Here is a 19713-nt window from a genome sequence, read left to right as displayed (position 1 = left end):
GTTTGAGTCGCTCTTCTAGAAGCTTCTCCTTTGCTGAGGCCACCAGCACTTGAGTTTCAGTAGTGCGCACCTTCTCTGAAGATGCCTGGAGGAGATGGGATCATTCCATATTAGTATTTAAATACCTTTCATATTAAAATACAGTGCCACCATTCTAAAAATGCAGAAAATGTAATACAAAATAGCATTAAATAATTAAAACAAACATTAAATATAAGTAAGCCATACATTTTCAGATATCAAATACCTTTGTAATAAAAACAAAACAAAAAAAGTGGCACCATTCCAAAAGTACCTCGAAGGAAACAATGAAAAGAAGCATTTAGTAATTAAACTATTGTTTCCATAATAATGAACCATTAATATTGTTTTTAAAAGTTAAAAAAAGTTTCTAAATGTACTCAGTGATGTAAATAAAAATTTATTTGAATAGTATTAAATAAAATAAATATTAAAAACAAACCTTAATTAATTAATCTTCCCAATTTTTTTTAAAAAAAAAGCATTAAATAAATATTTAAAATTAACCATTAATATTCCCATTTTTAAGGTTTAAATACCTTATTAAAACAGTGGCACTATCCTAAAAACGAACATAAATGAGTAATAATTTTAAAATAAATAAAGAATAAATTTAGCATTAAATATTAAAAATGAACAATCTAATCTTCCTAAATGTAAAAAAAAACATTTAAAAATTCAATTTAAAACAAAATTAATATTCCCAGTTTTAAATGTTAAATACCTTTCATATTATGATACAGTGGCACCATTCTAAAAATGTACTTAATTAAAAAATTAAATGTAAATACATTTAATTGATGCATTATACAATTTAAATAAACCATTAAAAATAAACAATCTTTCCAAATGTTTAAAAAGCATTAAATAATGTCATATTTAAAACAAAACATTATTATTATTTTTTTTTGCAAATGACATTTCACATTATATTTAAATGTAAAACACTATTGTATAACACAAGCTTCAAAAACAGACTTTGGTTATTAAAAAACTGTCATTATACACCCTAAAACTTAAAATACCCCTCTTTCTCTTACCTCGGCCTTCTGCTCCATGATGGAAAAGATCCTCTCAATCCCAATGCTGACACTTTCCTGCCCTTGGGGTCAAACATTCCCACCAGACCATCATATCGCCCTCCGCCGGCCACACTGCCAACGCTTATGCCAGCTTCATCTGCCCCGTTCTGCTCTGCAGGCGTGGACACCAGTGCTGGGATGGTCTGTGAGAGAATCGCTCTCAAATCAAAGCACTGTAGTATTCCAGTCCTCGAGCCAGACTCAAATCAAACACCACCTAGAGAGAGAGGAAAGAGATTTCAAAATTAATGAGGGCAAACGAAGAGAACAAGATCTCAGATTCAGAGTGTGAATGGGTGTGAAAAAAGAAATAATGAACATGAAATTATAACTGCATTTACTGAAATGAAACACCCTTGTAATAAATTTTATAGGGTGTGTATTTCTTATCTAATGGGTCATAAAATGTAAGGAAGGCGCATGTGGAGCATAAAAAATAATCAGGTGTGAAGTGATACAGCATCAGCAAGTTAACTGTGAGTTTTTGTTGTAACGAGCTGTATTTAAGTCAGTTTGATTACAAGTTTTGTCACATCAAGCTGTGTAGCTCCACCCACAGTGAAATCTCATTGGTCCAAAATACTGCTCTATACTGCTGTATATTACAGATAAATGCAATTATTTTGATTAATAAATATTCAATTAGTAAAGACTGCAGAGTAGAAGAATTTTCACTACAACCTTTTGTTCAGTATTAAGGACCATTTTTTTTTTGACATGTTCTTGACCTCTGACCTCACCTTGTCTGTGACCTGGAAGAGCTCCAGGTAGCTGAAGAGCAGCTTCATATCCGTGAGCCAGCGCAGGCCTGTTTGCTCTGGGACAGTTTGGGGTGCTGAAGCAGCCGCTCGGCCAGATCCTGCCCTCCTGAAGGTCAAAGATGTCAGCAGATATAGGAAGACACAAGAGATAACACATCTGGTCGGGTAAAACTGTAGGTGATTGTTAAATGTGTGAGTGATGAATGTTTACTCACCCTGCATGCTGATATACTCCCCGATCTGATCAGCCACATCCGCCGAAAGACCATTCTCATTCACCATCTCCTTTTTTACATCCTCCCAGGGCATCTATAAACACAACAATGAGCAGGTCAGACCTTAAATCAGGGATGGGTTGACAATATCGATTAACTGAATTTAATCAATCACATTCCAAATCATTTGGAGTTTGCCTCCTATCCAATAAGCTTTTTTTGTTATGAAATAAAGTCTCAGCTTTCATATTCTGCTAATATGATCACAAAATTCAAACAATAAATAACGCTTTGAAATTTACCAGCCCAAGTCTGACCTCTCACCTTGTCCAGTTTGTCCACTAATTTCTTACTCGAAATGACATCAAAAGTTGGTCACAAACGTACATTTACACACAAACTTCAATCATTCAAAAAAAATAAAAATAGGGCCGTTGTTAATGACGTCACGCGCATTTGGTGGAGTAATAACTTCTGCTAATTAATTAATTTGAGATTTCTGAGATGCTGTTGTGTTGAACATGGCACCTGATGACTGATTAACTATGTTTTGTTCGATGTCATTTTGCTTAATATGATGTTTGATTCATCGCGGGTTTCCTCTTATGTCATACTACGCGGTTCCCATTTATTTGCACACACACTCTTCAAAAACGGCGTTCATGGAGGACGCACTAAAATGTATTGATTAAAAAGTATATATATTTAAATAGAATGGAAGATATAGATTGTAGCGCATGTTAGCTTGCTTATTGTGCCCAAGAGCACAATTTATTTAAGTCCCTGTCAGTGTTTCCTACATAAACGCGAATAAACAGACTCATTATTAATGCAAGTATGTGATGCACAAACTGATGTGTAACAGCTCAAGAGACCTTCAGCTCAAAGACGGGGTATCAGTGGTTTCAGCACCATGGTATTTGAAGCAGCTGATGATGATGTTGAAAATCTTTTCTCTGACAGCCATCTGCTTGGGGTTATAGTCCCTGGTCCCCTATAGAGAGGAAATGAGATATAATACAGTAGCTCACTGCAAAATGGCTCACTTCAAACTGTAAATTTCAGTTTTTGTTATACCTTGGCTGTTTTGAGAACAAACTGATGTTTTCCCTCATCTCGTCCGAGCTGAGCTTTGAGCCGCAGCAGTCTGGCCACTTCTGCATCAGTCTAAAAACAAACAGAAGAAACAGATTTTATCTTCTGCAAACATGAAAATGCAGAAAATGCTTTAGGGTGAATCATGAAACTTGTCAAGAAAATTTCTAGACCATATTTTGACCTTTATTGAAAATGTTTTACGTTGTGCGGATTTTTTATATATTTTTTTTTTTTGTGGTTGTGTCTGTGATTTTTTTTCTTTCTTATTTTTATTGTTGAAACTTGATGTTCAATATTTTTTTTTTACTATTATCAATGCTGTCAACAGTTGTGCTGCTTATTTTTTTAAAACCATGATACATCTTTGCAGCATTATTTGGTGTAGTTTAAAACTACAGTCTATTATATAATTACAGCACAACCGTTGTGAATTTTATGACAGCACAAGCGATCTCAAAAATTCTCAGCGCCATTCATAAAAAGTCACCGGCTTCTCGCGTTTGAACGCTTTGAACTGTCCGGCAGATGACGCCGCGAGCTCGTGCAGCGCTCTCAGGACCATTCCGTCCGTGATTTCTCTATCGCAGTTTATTTGGGTAATAGCTATTAAACTAAATGCAAATAAATGCTGTTCATTAAACTTTATATTTATTTAAAAAAAATCTTGAAAAATAAATATTGTGTGAAATTCTCCACACAAAATATGAAGCAGCAAAAATGTTTTCAACATTGATAATCAGAAATGTTTCTTGAGAGTCAAATAAATTGTAATGACTTCTAAAAGATCACGTGACACTGAAAACTAGAAAACTATAGTGATGAAGAAAATCCTGTTTTGCATCACAGGAATAACATTACATTTTATAATAGCCTATATTAAGATGGAAAACTTTTTTTGTATCTGTAATATTTTACAATATTTCTGTTTTTTTCAGTAACTTTAATAATAATAATAATAATTCTATAGTATACTTTACTATAATATAATATAGTACTTTATTATATTATATTATTATATTGTTGTCATGATTATTAAACGCTGCTTTTTATTTTTTACAGGACAGTATAATATAAGATATATCTTTTAATGTGCTAAAATATATATTTTTAATAATGAGTGCTGGGGCGTGGTCAGATTTTACTTCTTTTTTGTCACTAGCTGATCACATGCCTGTGTAATGTTATAGTATCTGCTTTTTTGGATTTGTATTGAAAAATCAATGTCTATCAGTGAATTTGTCAATAACCTGACAATAACTATTTCAACAACTCTACATTTCTGCATTTTAACTCTTTAGTACTTGATGGTTAAAACAACCTCATTAAACAAACACACATTAAAAATGTTATCCCACATCAAGAAGTGTCACCTGCAAAATTTAAAGGCTTTTCTCACAACTGTCATATGAACCGTGAACAGTGCCATACTATTTTTGCCATAAAAAGATATGCTAAAAATAGTAAGAGAATAAGTATGTGAAGCGGTTGTAAGCGCAGGAAGAGTCCAGCAGGTGGCGGTAAAGAGACGCTTCTCCTGTAAAACGACGCGAAAGGCCGCCGAAAGAAGAAGCAGTCATGTGTCATGATGATGAAGGTGGGGTTTGAATTATAAACAAGAGTTGTACATAAATGTAGGCCAGCCTGCTGAAAACCGAGCAAAACACTACTTGAAATTAAAGGTAAATACCTCCCGGCTCATAGACTAATATTTAACGTTAACTTACCTGTTATAAGTGACAGCGCTGGGCATATTAATGCTGTTTAACAGGCTGTTGCTGAGCGTTAGCTTTAGCATCAGCTGTCACGGGTGACAACTGAAGGAATCAGATGCTTTCAGTTTATCCCTTGACGGTTTGCTGCAAAAATGTCATTAGCTTTTTCATATATTTAATAAAAAAAAGACTTTTATATGTATTTGTCGGTATGTCGTTGAGCTTCTGTCTTCATATCTCGAGTTTTCTGTTGTTCAAGTCACTGTCTGCAAGATGCTTGAACATAAACCATGGTCACCTATCTCCAGTGTACAACCCATATCAAATGAAAGAAATGTCCTAGGATTGCATGCTGTGTTGCCCCCTGATTGTGGTTCAATTCAGTCTAGAATGAGTTGATGTTTTGTGGCTCTTGTTCTGGTCAGGTGGTCTGTTTGCCGGCATCATGAGTCCAGCTCAATGGGATCTTCCTCCAGAGCTGTGCTGCAGGCCCATGGCCTTTGTAGCTCTGACAGGACTGGACGTAGTTTATAATGCCATCCACAGAGCCATATGGGATGCCTTCTGTACCAACCGGCGGGCAGACAGAGTGCCCATCTCTTTTAAAGTTCTGCCAGGAGACCACGAGTATCCAAAGTGCAGAACCAAGGTGAGACAAAAGAGCTGAGAAACCTTCTAAAGATATTCAAAAATGTTTTATGCTCCTTATAAAACATTATTTTAACTCTGAATACTAATGGGCTGTTGTGCGACTGTTAGTTGGCTAACACGCTTTCTTTTTTATATTAGAGAACGTCGTATGAGTGGTACATCCCTAAAGGTATACTGAAGACGGGCTGGATGAATAAACATCTCAACCTGGTGCCTGCACTGGTCGTGCTGTTTTATGAGCTGGACTGGGATGATCCACAGTGGAAAGAAAAGCAATCAGAATGTGCAACCAAAGTGGAAATTGTCAGGTATAGTTTTATGAAAAGGTCACAGTGCTTGATTTGGTGTTATTATTAAACTATTAAAAATAGTTACTGGTTATTGAAATAAAGCTGATGTTAAATAAATATGAATATTAGATGAAAAACCTAAACTTAAAAAAAAAAAAAACTAAAATTTCTAAAAGTAGCCCTTAGTAAACTGAAATTAAAAAAATGAAAAGAAAATAGAAAATGAAAAAAAAAAAAATATTATTAATAAAATAAAAATAAATGTAAATAGAAATTTTTAAAAAGACAAAAACTAATATAAATGACAAGTACGTATGAAAGTAACTAAAACTAAAATTAATTTAAATATAATATATATATATATATATATATATATATATATATAATATATATATAATTAATATAATAATAAATATAATTTAAAATAAAAGCTAATTCAAATTATTAAGAAATACTATAACGGTATGTTAATAATAATAAAATAACACCGGAAGATAGAAATGCATTGTTTAATTTTGTGACAGAATCCAAAACTCCTGACTGAATAGATATTAGGACAAATCCTAACAGGTGTTTTTTTGTTGTTGTTGTTGTTTGCTGCTCTGAGATATATTTATTTCTCACAGGACAAGTTTACAAGGAAGAAACACGAAGGTCGCTGTTGTTTTGATACAGAAGAAAACTCCTCTCCCACCAGGTATCACAAAACTGAAATCCCTGTTTCAGGAACTTCAGTATATCTTGGGCAGATGTTGATGGGTGAAGATGTGGTTGTGTCTCAGGTGAAGATCTGGTGGCATCTGAGAGGGCTTCTGCTCTGTGTGGTGCCTGTGACCTGTCTGGGAAATCCCTGTTTGTCCTGCCCCATACTGACCACCTGGTGGGATACATCATTAGGTTAGAGTCTCTAGAGTGTGTTCATTATGCCTGAACGACACAATCAGATCTGTCTTTGTATGTGATAGTCAAAAATGACTTTTCTGGGTTGCAAGAAGAGATCAGCTGTTGTTGTTGTTGTTGTTATTATTGTCATGTTTTTTTTTAACAATATAATAATCAATACTGATTATTTGTATATGTGAGTGTCCAATAACAAATATGCAGAACTAATATTTATTTAATATTTACTTAGTGTTTGCTTTTATTTTGCAACATGGATGTAAGCTGTTTTCTGTGAATGTGTGAGACTTCTGATACATTGCTGTAAACAGTAAAACTATTTGCACTACAAAGCAGTGTATTTATAAATACGATAATAATTGAAAATAAAATGTTACAAAATATTTAAGTTTGCGATATCAAACAGACTGTTTTTGTACAGCTAAAACAACTTGAAGCAGATTACACCAGAACCTCACACGCTCAAGTTACACTTGCACTGCTCTTTTACGTGAAAAATAAGGTTGATGCTGCTGACTTGCATCTTCACACCTTACAGTTTTGTATTTGTATGCCTGCAGATTGGAAAATGCATTCTACGAACATGCACAGACCTACTATTATAACGAGATCAGGAGAGTGAAATCTCACAAGGAGTTCCTCAATAAAACTACACACCAGGTAACCAGGAGCCCAAATGCAATTATAAAAGCCTGAATTCCTTCAAAACGACCTTGTAATCTTTGTGCAAGCATGTGAAGTTCCTAACATTCAAAACAAGGCATTACAACAGGGTGAAAAGCAAGAAATATAAAGAAATGAATTTAGGAACACAGTTTCAGCTTCTTTTGAATGCATAGCCTGCTTGAAGAATATGGCATGGAGTTGCCTCATTATAAATAAGAAATTAGCAATTGTTATTTTTATTGTGGTTCTTTGTTTATAATAACATTTGAATGCTTTGAATTCTAGTTGCTGTTTGTCAGGCACCAGTTTAAAATGGGCTTCTTCAGTGAACTAAAGCAGGACACTCAGAACGCCCTCAAGTAAGTGCAGTTTACAGGAATTGTGACATTGCTATTTTGAATTTATTTATAAGGACCCACACACATTTCATGTGGTGTTTTACAGATATTACAGGACTGCTTATAGCCTCGTTCATGAACTCAGAGCTCATGAAACCAACATGCTTGAAATCAAAACCATGGCTGGATTCATCAACTACAAGGTGAACTATATTTTTAGATGTTCTGAAGAAAGTGTGGATGCTGCTTGCGTATTGTTTTGAGCAGTATTATTTTAGTATATTGTTTTTCATTATAATCATTGTTGCGTTGACAATATTTTGGCAACAAGCTGAAATCATTCATATTTTTATGTTTTATTTTATTTCAAGTAATGAAAATGTTTTTAGTTTTTTTTTTAGTTAATAGTAACCCTAGTTTTTAACCCTAGTTTGAGACACAGCCAGTATGAGATGTCATCTAAACAGCTGTAAACACAACACAGGAAACTGGCCAGAGATCATTTCCTGTTTTCATTCTCTTTTAAATAGCACTGTCATGTTCAGTTGCATTTTCAGAGTGCATTTTCATTGTTCAGAGTGTTCATCTCTTAATCGGGTGTCTAATGTTGGGTGTCAGATCTGCAGACTGTGTTTTCAGCATAACACCCCTCTGGATGCCATTGCTCAGTTCCGCAAACACATCGACCTGTGCAAGAAGAAGATCGGTAGCGCTGAGCTGGCATTCGAGCACACCGCCTGGATGTCCAAACAGTAAGATACAGCCCTGCAATATCCACTAACATTTATTTCATGTTCTTGGACAAATCAAGATTGTAACTGTTAAAGGTTTTAATTACAGATCTAAAAAATGTTCACATATCAGTCAAACTTTAACTATGTGGTTAGTAATGTTGTTGTTCTCGTATTGATGCCATGTGTTTCCGGTTAGCTGATGTCCTGCCCATTGCGTACTTTGTATTATTCTTGATAAAATGTGAACCATTATTATTATTATTGTTATTAGCAACTGTCACCATAGACTTCCATTTAAAAAGAGTGATATACTGTATCTCTGGATCAAAACAGTGTAGAGTCAAGGGAGTGGGCTATTTTCACTCAGAATGAAAATGCTTTAAATATCACACTGGCAACTATGTAGCCAAGCACTAGCAACCATTTAGAGCACCGTAAAACAAGCCGTACTCTTTCAGCTTACTCTTGCATTCACCCGTTTGTTCTGGCAAGCACCACTCACTTTTTCTTCAGAAAATGTACGTGTTGAGTAATTATTATAATGGTCTAAAATGTAACGGACATTATTAAGATATAAAAAGGTAAGAAAAACAAAACCAGAAAACCAGTGGTCTCATTGCGTAATGATTTCTGTACATGTTGCTCAACAAACCTAATACTTAACACATTTAGAGAAACAAGCAAAGTGTAGTATATACAGTAATATTATATTAATTTTTGGTAAATGATTCTACTGATGGTGACTTGTGCTCTTGATTTTATACAGTACATGAACTCATTTGCTTGTTCCTTCTGTGTCTGTAGGTTTCAGTCGTTTGGTGATCTGTTCGATGAGGCCATTAAATTGGGCCTCACTGCTATTCAGACGCAGAACCCAGGGTTCTACTATCAACAGGCTGCTTATTATGCACAGGAGCGCAAGCAGCAAGCGGGGCAGCTCTGTAGTCATGAGGTACTGCTGCCCACACTGCAATGCATCTTTAATGTAATCTGCATTTATTTTAGTTTGTTTATGCAAAATCTCCCACTGTTCCTGTTCTAGCCAGGTGTGGGTTACCCTGCACCCGACCCGTTAGAGACACCCACCGGCGCTCTAGACTTTTATGGACAGAGACCTTGGAGACAGGGACATCAGAGTGAGTAATAGCTTAAGAAGCACTATATCTGAATCTGTGTCTTTGGGTAGATCTTAAGAATCTTGTCCAGAACATGCCATGCTTCACCCCAAAATCCAAAGAAGCTAATAAGAAATGTTAGTTTGTTACATTGTTGTATTGTATTTTAATATATTATTAATTGATTGATTATATTATTAATTGATTTTTATTAATAATTTAATGAGTTAAGAACATTGACTTGTTATTGTAATGTAGATAAATAAAAATCTAATTCACATTAATATAATGTTAAAAAAAAAAAAATTACTTGCCCACCAACAACAATAATACTTTAAGAAGTCATTTTTAGAACCATATTTAATATGTAAGAGAAAAGTAATGCAGCATATTGCATTATATTATAGTGCAAAATTTACTGATAAGATTTTATTTCCAAGGCAATTAAAAATCACTTTTGCAATTTCCTTATAATAGGCCTTTTCTTTATGAGAAGTATCGTTTTTGAAAATGTTTTTTTTTTTCTTTTTAAAAATTGGCATGTTTTTGTTCACCTAAATAGTTGTGGAATTACATAAAAAAACAGTAGTGAGATTAAAAATATAGTAAAATGGCATGAGTTGTTTTCATCATGTATACATATAAAGCTTGTAATTTACAGACTTACCCAGGTGTTATGAAGTCTTATTTTTGACCCAGTGACTTTTAACCCTCAGGCATAGATCCTCCTGATTCTGAGAAGGAGAAACAAGGCATCCTTGCTCTTCAAGTTAAAGAGAGAGACGTGCTTCATTCGGTGAGACTTTAAATATCTGAATTTTCTTGCCTTTTATTCCATTATAAGTCATGAGTTTGGGTTCATTTGTGAAATTGAAATTAAGGGTCTAAGGACCTAAACAGATAAAAATCAACATATTTTCTCTCCTAATGATTGTATGAATGTGTTTCTGATGTTAGGAGCTGATCATCGCTCTCCTCAGTAACGCTGTCGCCCAGTTTAAGAAGTACAAGTGTCCACGAATGAAGAGCCATCTCAGTTCGTCCAAAAACACGCACATTCATCAGCCAGATATTCAGCTCTTTATTTAATTGCATATTAAATCAATAACATTTTGCTCTCTCTCTTTTCTGTCTCCCTTCGCAGTGGTTCAGATGGGAGAGGAATATTATCATGCAAAAGACTACACCAAAGCATTAAAGTGAGTTAAATTTAGTATACTGTAAATTTGACCTATATAAATTGAGCTCTGCTTGTGTAAATGGCTCGCAGCAGTATTTTCTAATATGAGTTTATAACCGTTTAGTACATATTACTGTTGTGTTCTGACTCCCCAGACTGTTGGATTATGTGATGTGTGACTACCGTACGGAGCGCTGGTGGTCTCTGCTGACGTCTATCCTGTCCACGGCTTTGAAGTGCTCCTACCTCATGGGTCAAGTGAAAGACTACATCACCTACTCAATGGAGCTCGTGGGCAGAGGTTTGTGAACACCATGTACTGACTCTCAACTTCACCTCAAATAAAAGTTACTGTGTTAACAGGTGTATATTTGTGTGTTTAGCCTCTATTCTCCCTGAAGAGCAGAAGTCCAGGATTGAGAAGAATCTAATTAAAGTACTCATGGTACGTATGGAAATATAGCTCACAGAGCTGAGTGATACAGCTGAAAGAAATCATATTTATGTATTTAATACTTAATATTCTGTAAGTTCTGCTGTAGATTGATTGTTTATAAAGTTGACATTGTGATTTGTGATTGTCAGAATGAAGTCCCAGAGCCTGAACCGGACTGTGACCCAGCCTCTGTGAAGATGGCTCAGTCTCTGTGGAGTGACCGCATCTCTCTGGCTGGCAATAATGAGTTCACCATTGAGGTCCAGGACTATGTGCCCTTCGGTGAGGACTCAAAGAATATTCACTTTCCAGCCTCAGGCTGATCGATCATAATCATTGATTTGAGACTTGCATAACTGCATTCCTATCCATAATCCCTACATTTAAAGATATAGTCAAAATAAACTAAAATAAAAATGTACTTATCCTCATGTCATTCAAATCTGTATAATTTATTTTTTTCCATTGAACAAAAAGGCAAACATTAAAAACAGGTTTGACATCACTGATGGTTCTTGTGACTGAATGGAATTCTGTTTGTTGTTTTGTCTTAGTCAAAAGGGTCTGATCAAGAACTAGACTAGGAGCAATAATTGAATCAGCAGTAAGATAGAAGTGCAATAGTGTATGTAATTATAGATGTATATATGTTGTGGTCTTCATGCAGGTTTACTTAATGGAATAAAGTATAATTATGTATGTTTATTTTCATGTCCTCCTCTCAGTTCAGTGCAAAGCCAAGTTCCTGTACCCTAGTTTCCACATAGATGAGCCTGTCCAGCTGCACGTCTATGTGAGAGCTGACTGCCCACATCCTGTGCGCTTCTCAAAACTGTGTGTCAGCCTCAGCAACCAGGTACAGCACACGTAACACAGACACACACACACACACACACACACACACACCTCCATGACATTTGGCTTTGTTCTCAATGACTGTGTTTGAATTGCAGGAGTATAACCAGTACTGTTTGCTGGAGGACGCATCTAAAGAGCAGGATATTCTAGAACCCTCTACCCAGGAGAACATGTGTCTCGTCCCCGGCAAAACCCGCAAATACTGCTTCAAATTTGTAGCCAAAACGGAAGATGTTGGAAAGAAGATTGAGGTGAAATAAATATTTTCATTCATTTAATTTCAACAGATTCAGTTTTTTTTCGCAACTACTCACATTGTATGTTGTGTTTCATTTTTGTCTGTACTTATTTTTCAGATCACGAGTGTGGGACTCATGTTAGGCAGAGAGACGGCCCGCTACGTCTATCTGAACTGGCGGGGTGGCTGGGGGGATGCTGCCTCTTCCCATGAGACTTTGCAGGCATCCCGCTCCTTTAAGAGGAGGACACGCCTCCCAGAGCAGCAGCTGGATTGGGACACAGTTACTATACAGTCAAGCACTATGTAAGTAAAAAAACAAAACAAAAAGTGTGTGTGTATATATTATATATATATATATATATATATATATATATATATATATATTAAAAATCAGACTTTTTTTCCCCTGTCAGTACAGAAATATTTAGTCAGCTTGAAATCAATATGGACCCTATTTAATTTCTTAATACACATTCCTAGAAGCAACCCTTTTGGATTTCAAAATTATAAACATAAAACTGCAATGTTTTCCTTCCCATCATGCCCTTTTAGGATCATCTCCAGAGTTCCCAAAATCTCTGTACAGCTGACTCATGAGCCGCCAGCACTGACCAATGAGATGTACTGTATGATTGTTACCATCCAGTCAGAGGAGGACACTGTGGCCAAAGACATCAAACTTACTGCAGGCCTCAAACCAGGTACAGTACTCACTGTGTCATCTGGAACAAAAATCTCACTTTGTTTTAGTAAGTGGTTTTTACATTTTAGTGAAACTAAAAGAAAAGAAAATCAAGTCTGATTGCTTACACATAAGAGCATACCTCTCAAATCACATGATTTGAGGTATCATTCATACCCACAACACATCCCTAACAAACAGTAACTCAAATGTTAATTAACCCAGACCAGTATATTTTGTAAACTGTGCAGAAATACTAAGGCTTGAGTGCGAGCCCTACTATTCAAAAGTTTGGGGTTGGTCTTTTATGCTCAACGGGGCTGCGATCATTTGATAAAAGTAATAATATGAGATATTATTTCAATTTAAAATGTGTTTTTTTTTTTTATGTAATTTATTCATGTCTTGAATTTTCAGCATCATTATTCCTCTCTTCAGTGCCACATGATCCTTCAGAAATCATTCAATACACTGATTTGCTGCTTAAGAAACATTTCTATTATTATCAATGTTGAACAGTTGTGCTGCATAATATTATTGTGTAAACCACGCTATGTGGGTTTCAGGATTATTTGATGAATAGAAAGAAAACAGCAGCATTTATTTGACACTTAAATCTTGTCTTGACTGTCAGTTTTGATCAATGTAATGTGTCCTTGTTTAATAAAAGTATTAATTTCTTAAAAAAAAAAAAAGCTTACCAACCCCAAACTTTTGAACGTCAATTTATTTGTGAGTTTATTGTATATTTCTATTGTTTCATGTAGGTCAGGATGCCAATCTCACACAGTCAACCCAAATCACACTAAACGGCTCTGAGGTGTGTGATGATTCTCACCCTGCCCTGCTTCCTGACATTCCCCTCGGAGATCTGCAACCGGGACAGAAGGTACTCCATCTTTTCAGATTCAGTTGATTTAAAACTGATCGTGAGCTGATCTTGACTTCAGTATGATGTTGTGTACATGTTTTCTTGTGTGTCAGATTGTGAAGCCCCTGTATATCCACTGCGTGAGCACTGGATCCAGAATATTACTGTTTCACGTGGCTTATTCTGTGAGTGCCACGGTCGAGGGCAAGGACATCACTTGCAAGTGTCACAAAGTATGCAGAATCCTAACACCTTGTCATCAAAACCCATACAATTGCATGTTAAAAAGGAAAGATTTTGTAAAGATTATATCAGAGCCAAAACTTCACCCCTAACCCAGTTTCTTAAGGCATAACCTTTACACCAGTGTTCAGTTTCATTCACAGATTTGTACGGTGTTTGTTCTTCACCTGCAGGATGAAACTGTTACATTAGAAACAGTTGTTCCTTTTGAAGTGGCTATGAAGTTTGTGTCCAGTAAGGTAAGAGCTGCTCTCCCTGTACATATGAGTGATGCATTAATAGGGCTGGGTATCGAGTTTGATACTTTTAGGCACCGACTGAATTGCATCGATACCATCAAGTATCAAAAAATTTATTTTTGTTCAGTACCAAATTTTGATACCTAAGGGTGAGCCAGTAAGTGTGCAGTATGCGTGATGTGCCTAAATCAGTGATTGGCTCTGGCGAGGCATCAAGGAAAATGAGTGTTACGTGACCATTCATTCACACGGTAGCATCATACTACATAAGACAATTTATAAAATTTATACTATGCTTTTACTCAAAACTCACTTTAAACCACCATTGAGTGTTTGTAATAACCTCTGATTGTGATCTAATAAGGGGTTTGGTTATATAATGTTGCTGAAATATGTTATTTGTGTGCATTTTATGTTAAGCTAATCACTACACCTGCTTAGCATTTCTCATGTAAACACACTGTATTGTTATGAAAAGAGGCAGAATCTCATGAAAATCACATACAAATCATATACTGTTGTAATTGCATATTTATTAGCTTCTTGTTTAATCCCTATAAATGTTTTTCTGGAAGTGTAACGCACGCTCGCAATATAAAATTGGATATTTCTACGTAAAGTGATACTATATAGCGAATCTAAACTTCTTGCCTTTCATTTGTTGCAAAATGTAATTATCACTGTTATTGCCTGGATTTTTATATAGAGTTGGATATATATGTCCAACTTTATCTGCATATGTACATCATACTCGTGTAGGCCGAAATATACAATATAGCAGAGATGCCCAAACCAGAGCGAGAAAGGGAAAAATAAGGAAAAAACATGCCATTAAAGCATATCTTCATTTTTAATTTATATTTTGTTAAACATTTTTTTTGTATTGAAATGTTAAAACAATAAGTGAATCTGACTGCAAGAATATAAGATATATTTGGATGTTTTATTTAATTATTTATTTTTAATATAATGCATTATAATATAATAGTTGGATTTAATGCAATATTTACTCAACAACTTTAATTTTTGGGCCTTCCTATTTAAAAGTTTAGGCACCTCTGTTATATAGCATTTCCCAACGGCTTGATTGCTTGTATCATCGCAAAATGTCATATATAATATATTATCACCCAGCTCTAATCTGCTAAATGCAACTGTGTGCATTTAGATATGCATGAAGATATTACGATATTATAATATACTGTGTGTTTCAGTTTGAGCATTTGGAGCGTGTGTTCGTGGACATCCCGTTCTTGCTGATGATGGATATTTTGAGTGCGTCTCCGTGGCCGATCGAGCTGGTGAACAGTGAAGTGCAGTTGGCCTCCAGTATGACGGCCATCGATCAGCCCCAGAGTCAAGTCGAAGGAGGTGGAAGAACTTTATTTCTGATAGTGACATTTCAGCAAATATTTAGGGCCTTGCTTTGATTCATTTCTGTTGTTTGTCCAGTCACGCTGCAGACCAGCGAATGCGCTAGTGAGTGTTTCCTGCTCAAATGTCCTCCTGTTCAGAACGGAACCAGCACTGTGGCCTCTGGACACTACTTCATCTCCTGGAAGAGGTGACGGCACTCTTTACATTCTCACTTTTACCCTGTAAATTAGATGCAAGTGATGACTTTCCTTTTCTCAAGCTATTATCTTATGAGATATTTTCATAAAGAATGTGAAAGTGTGTACATTCATAATTTGCTTAAACAAATTATAAAAGCACACAGTTTTTTGTTTTTCTTTTTATGTGTTTTTTTTTTTTAGTAAGTAAGGTTTTCATTTGCTGAGACATCAGTTGTGAGAACGATCGTTATTCTGCCTCACGTGATGGTGGAGAATATTCCACTGTATGTCCATGCAGGTCAGTCTGTTTTTACAGTTAAATCAGTAATATAGATTGAATCATCTGAGACACTCTTGTGTGCTTTATCCATTTTATTCACTGCATTTTTGTTGCTGTTTTGAAATTCATTCTGTCCGTCCTTTCTTAAGGCCCGTTCACACCAAGAATGATAATGATAACTACAACTAAAGAGAATAATGCAGTTCACACCACAACTATAAAGATATAGAGGAATGACATTGTTGGGATTACTTTCAGAAAAATGTTTTTCTGCTGACAGCTACAAAGAATTGATTACAATTTGAAGGGCTTTGCTTCAAAAAGGCATTGCGGAGAAGCTCTACACAGCAAACAGTGTAACATAAAATGACCTCAGGTCGTCCTCTGTTGCAGTGAAAAAGACTATGTGTTGTTTTTATTCCACTACATTGACTAAGGTAGCTAAATTTACTGTTAGATCAGATAGATTACACTAGCTAGTTTCACTGTTTAGATCAGGGATCACCAAACTCGGTCCTGGAGGGACGGTGTCCTGCAAAGTTTAGATCCAGCTTGTCTGGAAGTTTCAAGTATACCTTGATTATGATTAGGTTAATGTGTGTTTGATTAGGGTTGGAGCTAAACTCTGAAACGTAGCATGCTGAGGACATCTGCTGGTCAAAGCTGTGTAAATGCCACAAGAGCAGTAAAAGCTGAAAATAATACTGACTCAAATGAAGTATGAATAAAATTTGTTTTCAAAAGCTAAACCCCTTTAAGCGGAGTGACCGATTCTCCCAGCTCCTTTCGTCTCATATACCCAAAAGCATCTGTTAGCTTAGAATAAACAGACCGTTATTGTTGGTTGGTGAGGATGCAAACGGAGTTTTCATAATAGTTACAGTTGTTGTTGTTATTGCTCTTGGAGGGATCGGGTCTTTACTCTCTCTTGTTCTAGAGCTGCCATCGTTTGGTCGTGTGCGCGAGTCTTTACCTGTTCGGTACCATCTGGAGAACCGAACCGGGCTGGTTCAGGATGTCGAGATCGGCGTGGAGCCCAGCGACGCATTTATGTTTAGTGGACTCAAACAGGTCAGTGCAGAAGGTGCTTCATGTTTCTTTCACATACATTTTATTTGATGAATACTAAACTAAATGAATATCTGAATATATATTATAGAGCATTTTTTCCCCCTTTTTAAATTTATCTCAATAATCAACTTTTTATGTATTTCAATACAAACTAATGGGAAAGCACATCCAGAGGAAATTCACTCACACTTAGTCTAAGGGCGTCTGAAAGCTGAAGCAGAATCTTTCAGAAGAGTAACCCAACAAGAAGCAAAGAAAATAAAAATGTGGTTGTTCCTCTTTACACACTGATTATAAACAAATCCACAATCAGGAGGTCTCGTTCTCTTTCTATGTCTGTGTGCAGGTGCGAATGAGGATTTTGCCCGGTACGGAACAGGAGATGTTGTATAATTTCTATCCTCTGATGGCGGGATATCAAGTCCTCCCTCAGCTCAACATCAGCCTGCTGCGCTTTCCAAACATCTCCGGTCAACTGCTACGTCGCTTCCTGCCTTCACGCATCTTCGTCAAGGTAACTTTTTAGACACGCCTCAAAAAATGTATCCATCATATGAATCTTGATGTAAGATAATGGTATGTACCAAGCAGAATTGAGTTGAGCAACCGGTTAGATTCAAAGTCATTTTGTGTGAGAATCAAGTGTGTAATGGTCACTGTATCATGTCTATTCTGATTTCTCAGCCTCAGGGCAGAAATGGAGACACTTCCATAGAAGCAGCGTGAGGAAGAGAGGAGCACATCTCCCAACTCGGAAGCGTTGTCATGGTTACCGCTGCAGGATGAAGGCTGAACATTCCTTGGAGAACACATGTTTACAGCTTAATGATTTGAACTTGTGAATGAAATATTAGGGATTTCAATTGATTATTTGTTGTCTAGATTGTTGCTTGTCAAACAAGGCTAAAATGATGCTTGCGTAAGGTTTGGTTTTTAAATAACAGATTTCATCTCCTATTCTCTAAAATGTTTAGGAAAATGACCTTGTAACTAAAACTGCATAACTGCTAAATGTAAGAAATCATTACACTGACATAGCACTAGCTGCTGAATAAACTGTTTTGCTGCATTGTCACGAAGCTGTTGGTTGTTGTGGCTTGTGTCCCTTAAGAGGTGCTCTGTGATTGGTCAAAAATGTAGATCATTTGCACACACTGTACAAGGTTTTTATATTTGATTATACTTTACTTTTCAGTTGTTTTAAATTGCACAAGCCTTCATTCATTCTGTCATTTTACTGTGGATATTAAGTGTCATCTAAAAACATAAGAAAAATACTAAGTGTGAGCTCCAGGATTCAATCTGACCATATGACCATTTGTTTGACTTGTGGAGGTAAGAGAAAAACACTTCTCAGCTGGTTTTAGATTAAGCTTAGTTCAAATTTGGCGGGTTCACCAGACACAATAGAGGTTTGTGCAGTTACTTCTTATCACCCTTATATAGAATTTTAATTTTGAGGTGAAGTGTTCCCTTAAACTGTCAATTTACTGTGTAGACTAACTCACATTTGGGTTGGAGAAATACAATACAAACCTGTTGGGTTCCTATTAAGCAAAACTGGTATCAGAGTTTGATTTTGCTTCCTAGGTGATAAGTCTCTTTGTTCTTGTATCTTCTTTTACGGCTCACAGACTTGGAAACAAACCAGGCTGCGTGAGGTTATGGCTATTTGGTTTTTCAGTCACCCAACACTCTTTGGCTTCCATTTAACATATTACCTTACGATGATGTGTATGAGAGTGTGTTTGACAGGAGGAGGAAATGACTGCCTGAAAATTGTCAGCGCAGAAAAGCCCAGATTGCTTACAGATTGTTAAATTATTGTTATAAGATTCATGGGAGCTTTATTGGCATGGAAATATATGAACATCACTAGAGAATTAATAATATACATCGACAATGTGTCTGTTAGCAGTTGTTGACAGCTTGACAGGATTTGTGACATTCACCCAAACAGAAATCAAATCCTCAAAATCTCAAACATTGTGAGGCCCTGGACTTATTTCAAGGACTTATTTCACCCTAAAACTAAGAGGGGGGGAAATAGTATTTATGTAAAAAAAAAAAAGAAAGAAATAATATTTTAAGCAACTCTTGCCTCCAAATTCTCATTAGCATAATGGAGAAAAGAAAAATAATTCACATTTTTAAAATATAGAATATATATAAATACATAATTAATTCTAACTTTATATATTTATATATATATATATATATATATATATATATATATATATATATATATATCGTAGTAATTGTATATTTTATATTTATTTATGCTAAATTAAATGAAAATTATAGTGTTTAGTAACATATAGTAATAGAAATTACATTAGATGTATTCCTGTATTGACAGTTTTAGGGGAAATGTTTTGACGAATGTCACAGTTAAAAAAAAAAGAATTGTCTCTAAAATATTTTAGTTTTTTCTTAAGGCATTTATTTATTTAATTGTGGGGTAAATTATGAC

The 19713-nt window shown here is 35.5% G+C and overlaps 3 protein-coding genes and 1 long non-coding RNA gene across 6 annotated transcripts in view; 3 read left to right on the top strand and 1 right to left on the bottom strand.

The window, feature by feature from the left end:
* The window catches only part of LOC122133921 (SH2 domain-containing protein 4A-like), a 956524-nt gene that overhangs the window by 246552 nt on the left and 690259 nt on the right, over positions 1-19713 (top strand). The window lies entirely within an intron of this gene.
* Positions 1-19713, top strand: part of LOC109066939 (sorting nexin-25) — an 825452-nt gene that overhangs the window by 538428 nt on the left and 267311 nt on the right. The window lies entirely within an intron of this gene.
* On the bottom strand, positions 1123-2548 carry LOC122147578. The gene is made up of 4 exons (XR_006161677.1): positions 2404-2548; positions 2080-2173; positions 1844-1970; positions 1123-1320 (listed from the first exon to the last, which is right to left on the bottom strand). It is a non-coding gene; the product is annotated as an uncharacterized LOC122147578 (long non-coding RNA).
* Positions 1918-18319, top strand: LOC109089196 (trafficking protein particle complex subunit 11). Of its 3 annotated transcripts, XM_042770628.1 has the most exons (30): positions 4747-4771; positions 5315-5538; positions 5679-5848; positions 6457-6527; positions 6613-6727; positions 7291-7390; positions 7682-7755; positions 7841-7937; positions 8353-8486; positions 9273-9420; positions 9511-9604; positions 10300-10379; positions 10541-10619; positions 10728-10782; positions 10919-11064; positions 11147-11208; positions 11349-11481; positions 11925-12055; positions 12153-12308; positions 12414-12601; positions 12851-12999; positions 13748-13869; positions 13965-14084; positions 14268-14333; positions 15548-15704; positions 15786-15897; positions 16099-16187; positions 17107-17240; positions 17587-17754; positions 17925-18319. In XM_042770628.1, the coding sequence occupies exons 1-30, from the start codon at positions 4753-4755 to the stop codon at positions 17964-17966; spliced, it is 3435 nt and encodes a 1144-aa protein (XP_042626562.1). In that variant the 5' UTR covers positions 4747-4752; the 3' UTR covers positions 17967-18319. The 3 variants fall into 3 exon arrangements, with proteins under 3 accessions (XP_042626561.1, XP_042626560.1, XP_042626562.1); XM_042770627.1 differs by lacking the exons at positions 4747-4771; positions 16099-16187; positions 17107-17240; positions 17587-17754; positions 17925-18319 and adding an exon at positions 1918-2041 and having other exon boundaries at positions 15786-15947; XM_042770626.1 differs by lacking the exons at positions 16099-16187; positions 17107-17240; positions 17587-17754; positions 17925-18319 and having other exon boundaries at positions 4725-4856; positions 15786-15947.

This window comes from Cyprinus carpio, chromosome A14 (genome assembly GCF_018340385.1).
Source record: "Cyprinus carpio isolate SPL01 chromosome A14, ASM1834038v1, whole genome shotgun sequence".
Lineage (NCBI taxonomy): Eukaryota > Metazoa > Chordata > Actinopteri > Cypriniformes > Cyprinidae > Cyprinus > Cyprinus carpio.
Note: the sequence above shows the minus strand (reverse complement) of the source record. Positions and strands in the feature narration are given on the sequence as shown.

Excerpts from the sequence above, each read along its gene's own strand:
- LOC109089196 (XM_042770628.1), top strand. Across the intron at positions 6,528-6,612 it reads GAAAACTCCTCTCCCACCAG|GTGAAGATCTGGTGGCATCT; the intron begins GTATCACAAAAC and ends GTTGTGTCTCAG. Across the intron at positions 7,938-8,352 it reads CTGGATTCATCAACTACAAG|ATCTGCAGACTGTGTTTTCA; the intron begins GTGAACTATATT and ends GTTGGGTGTCAG.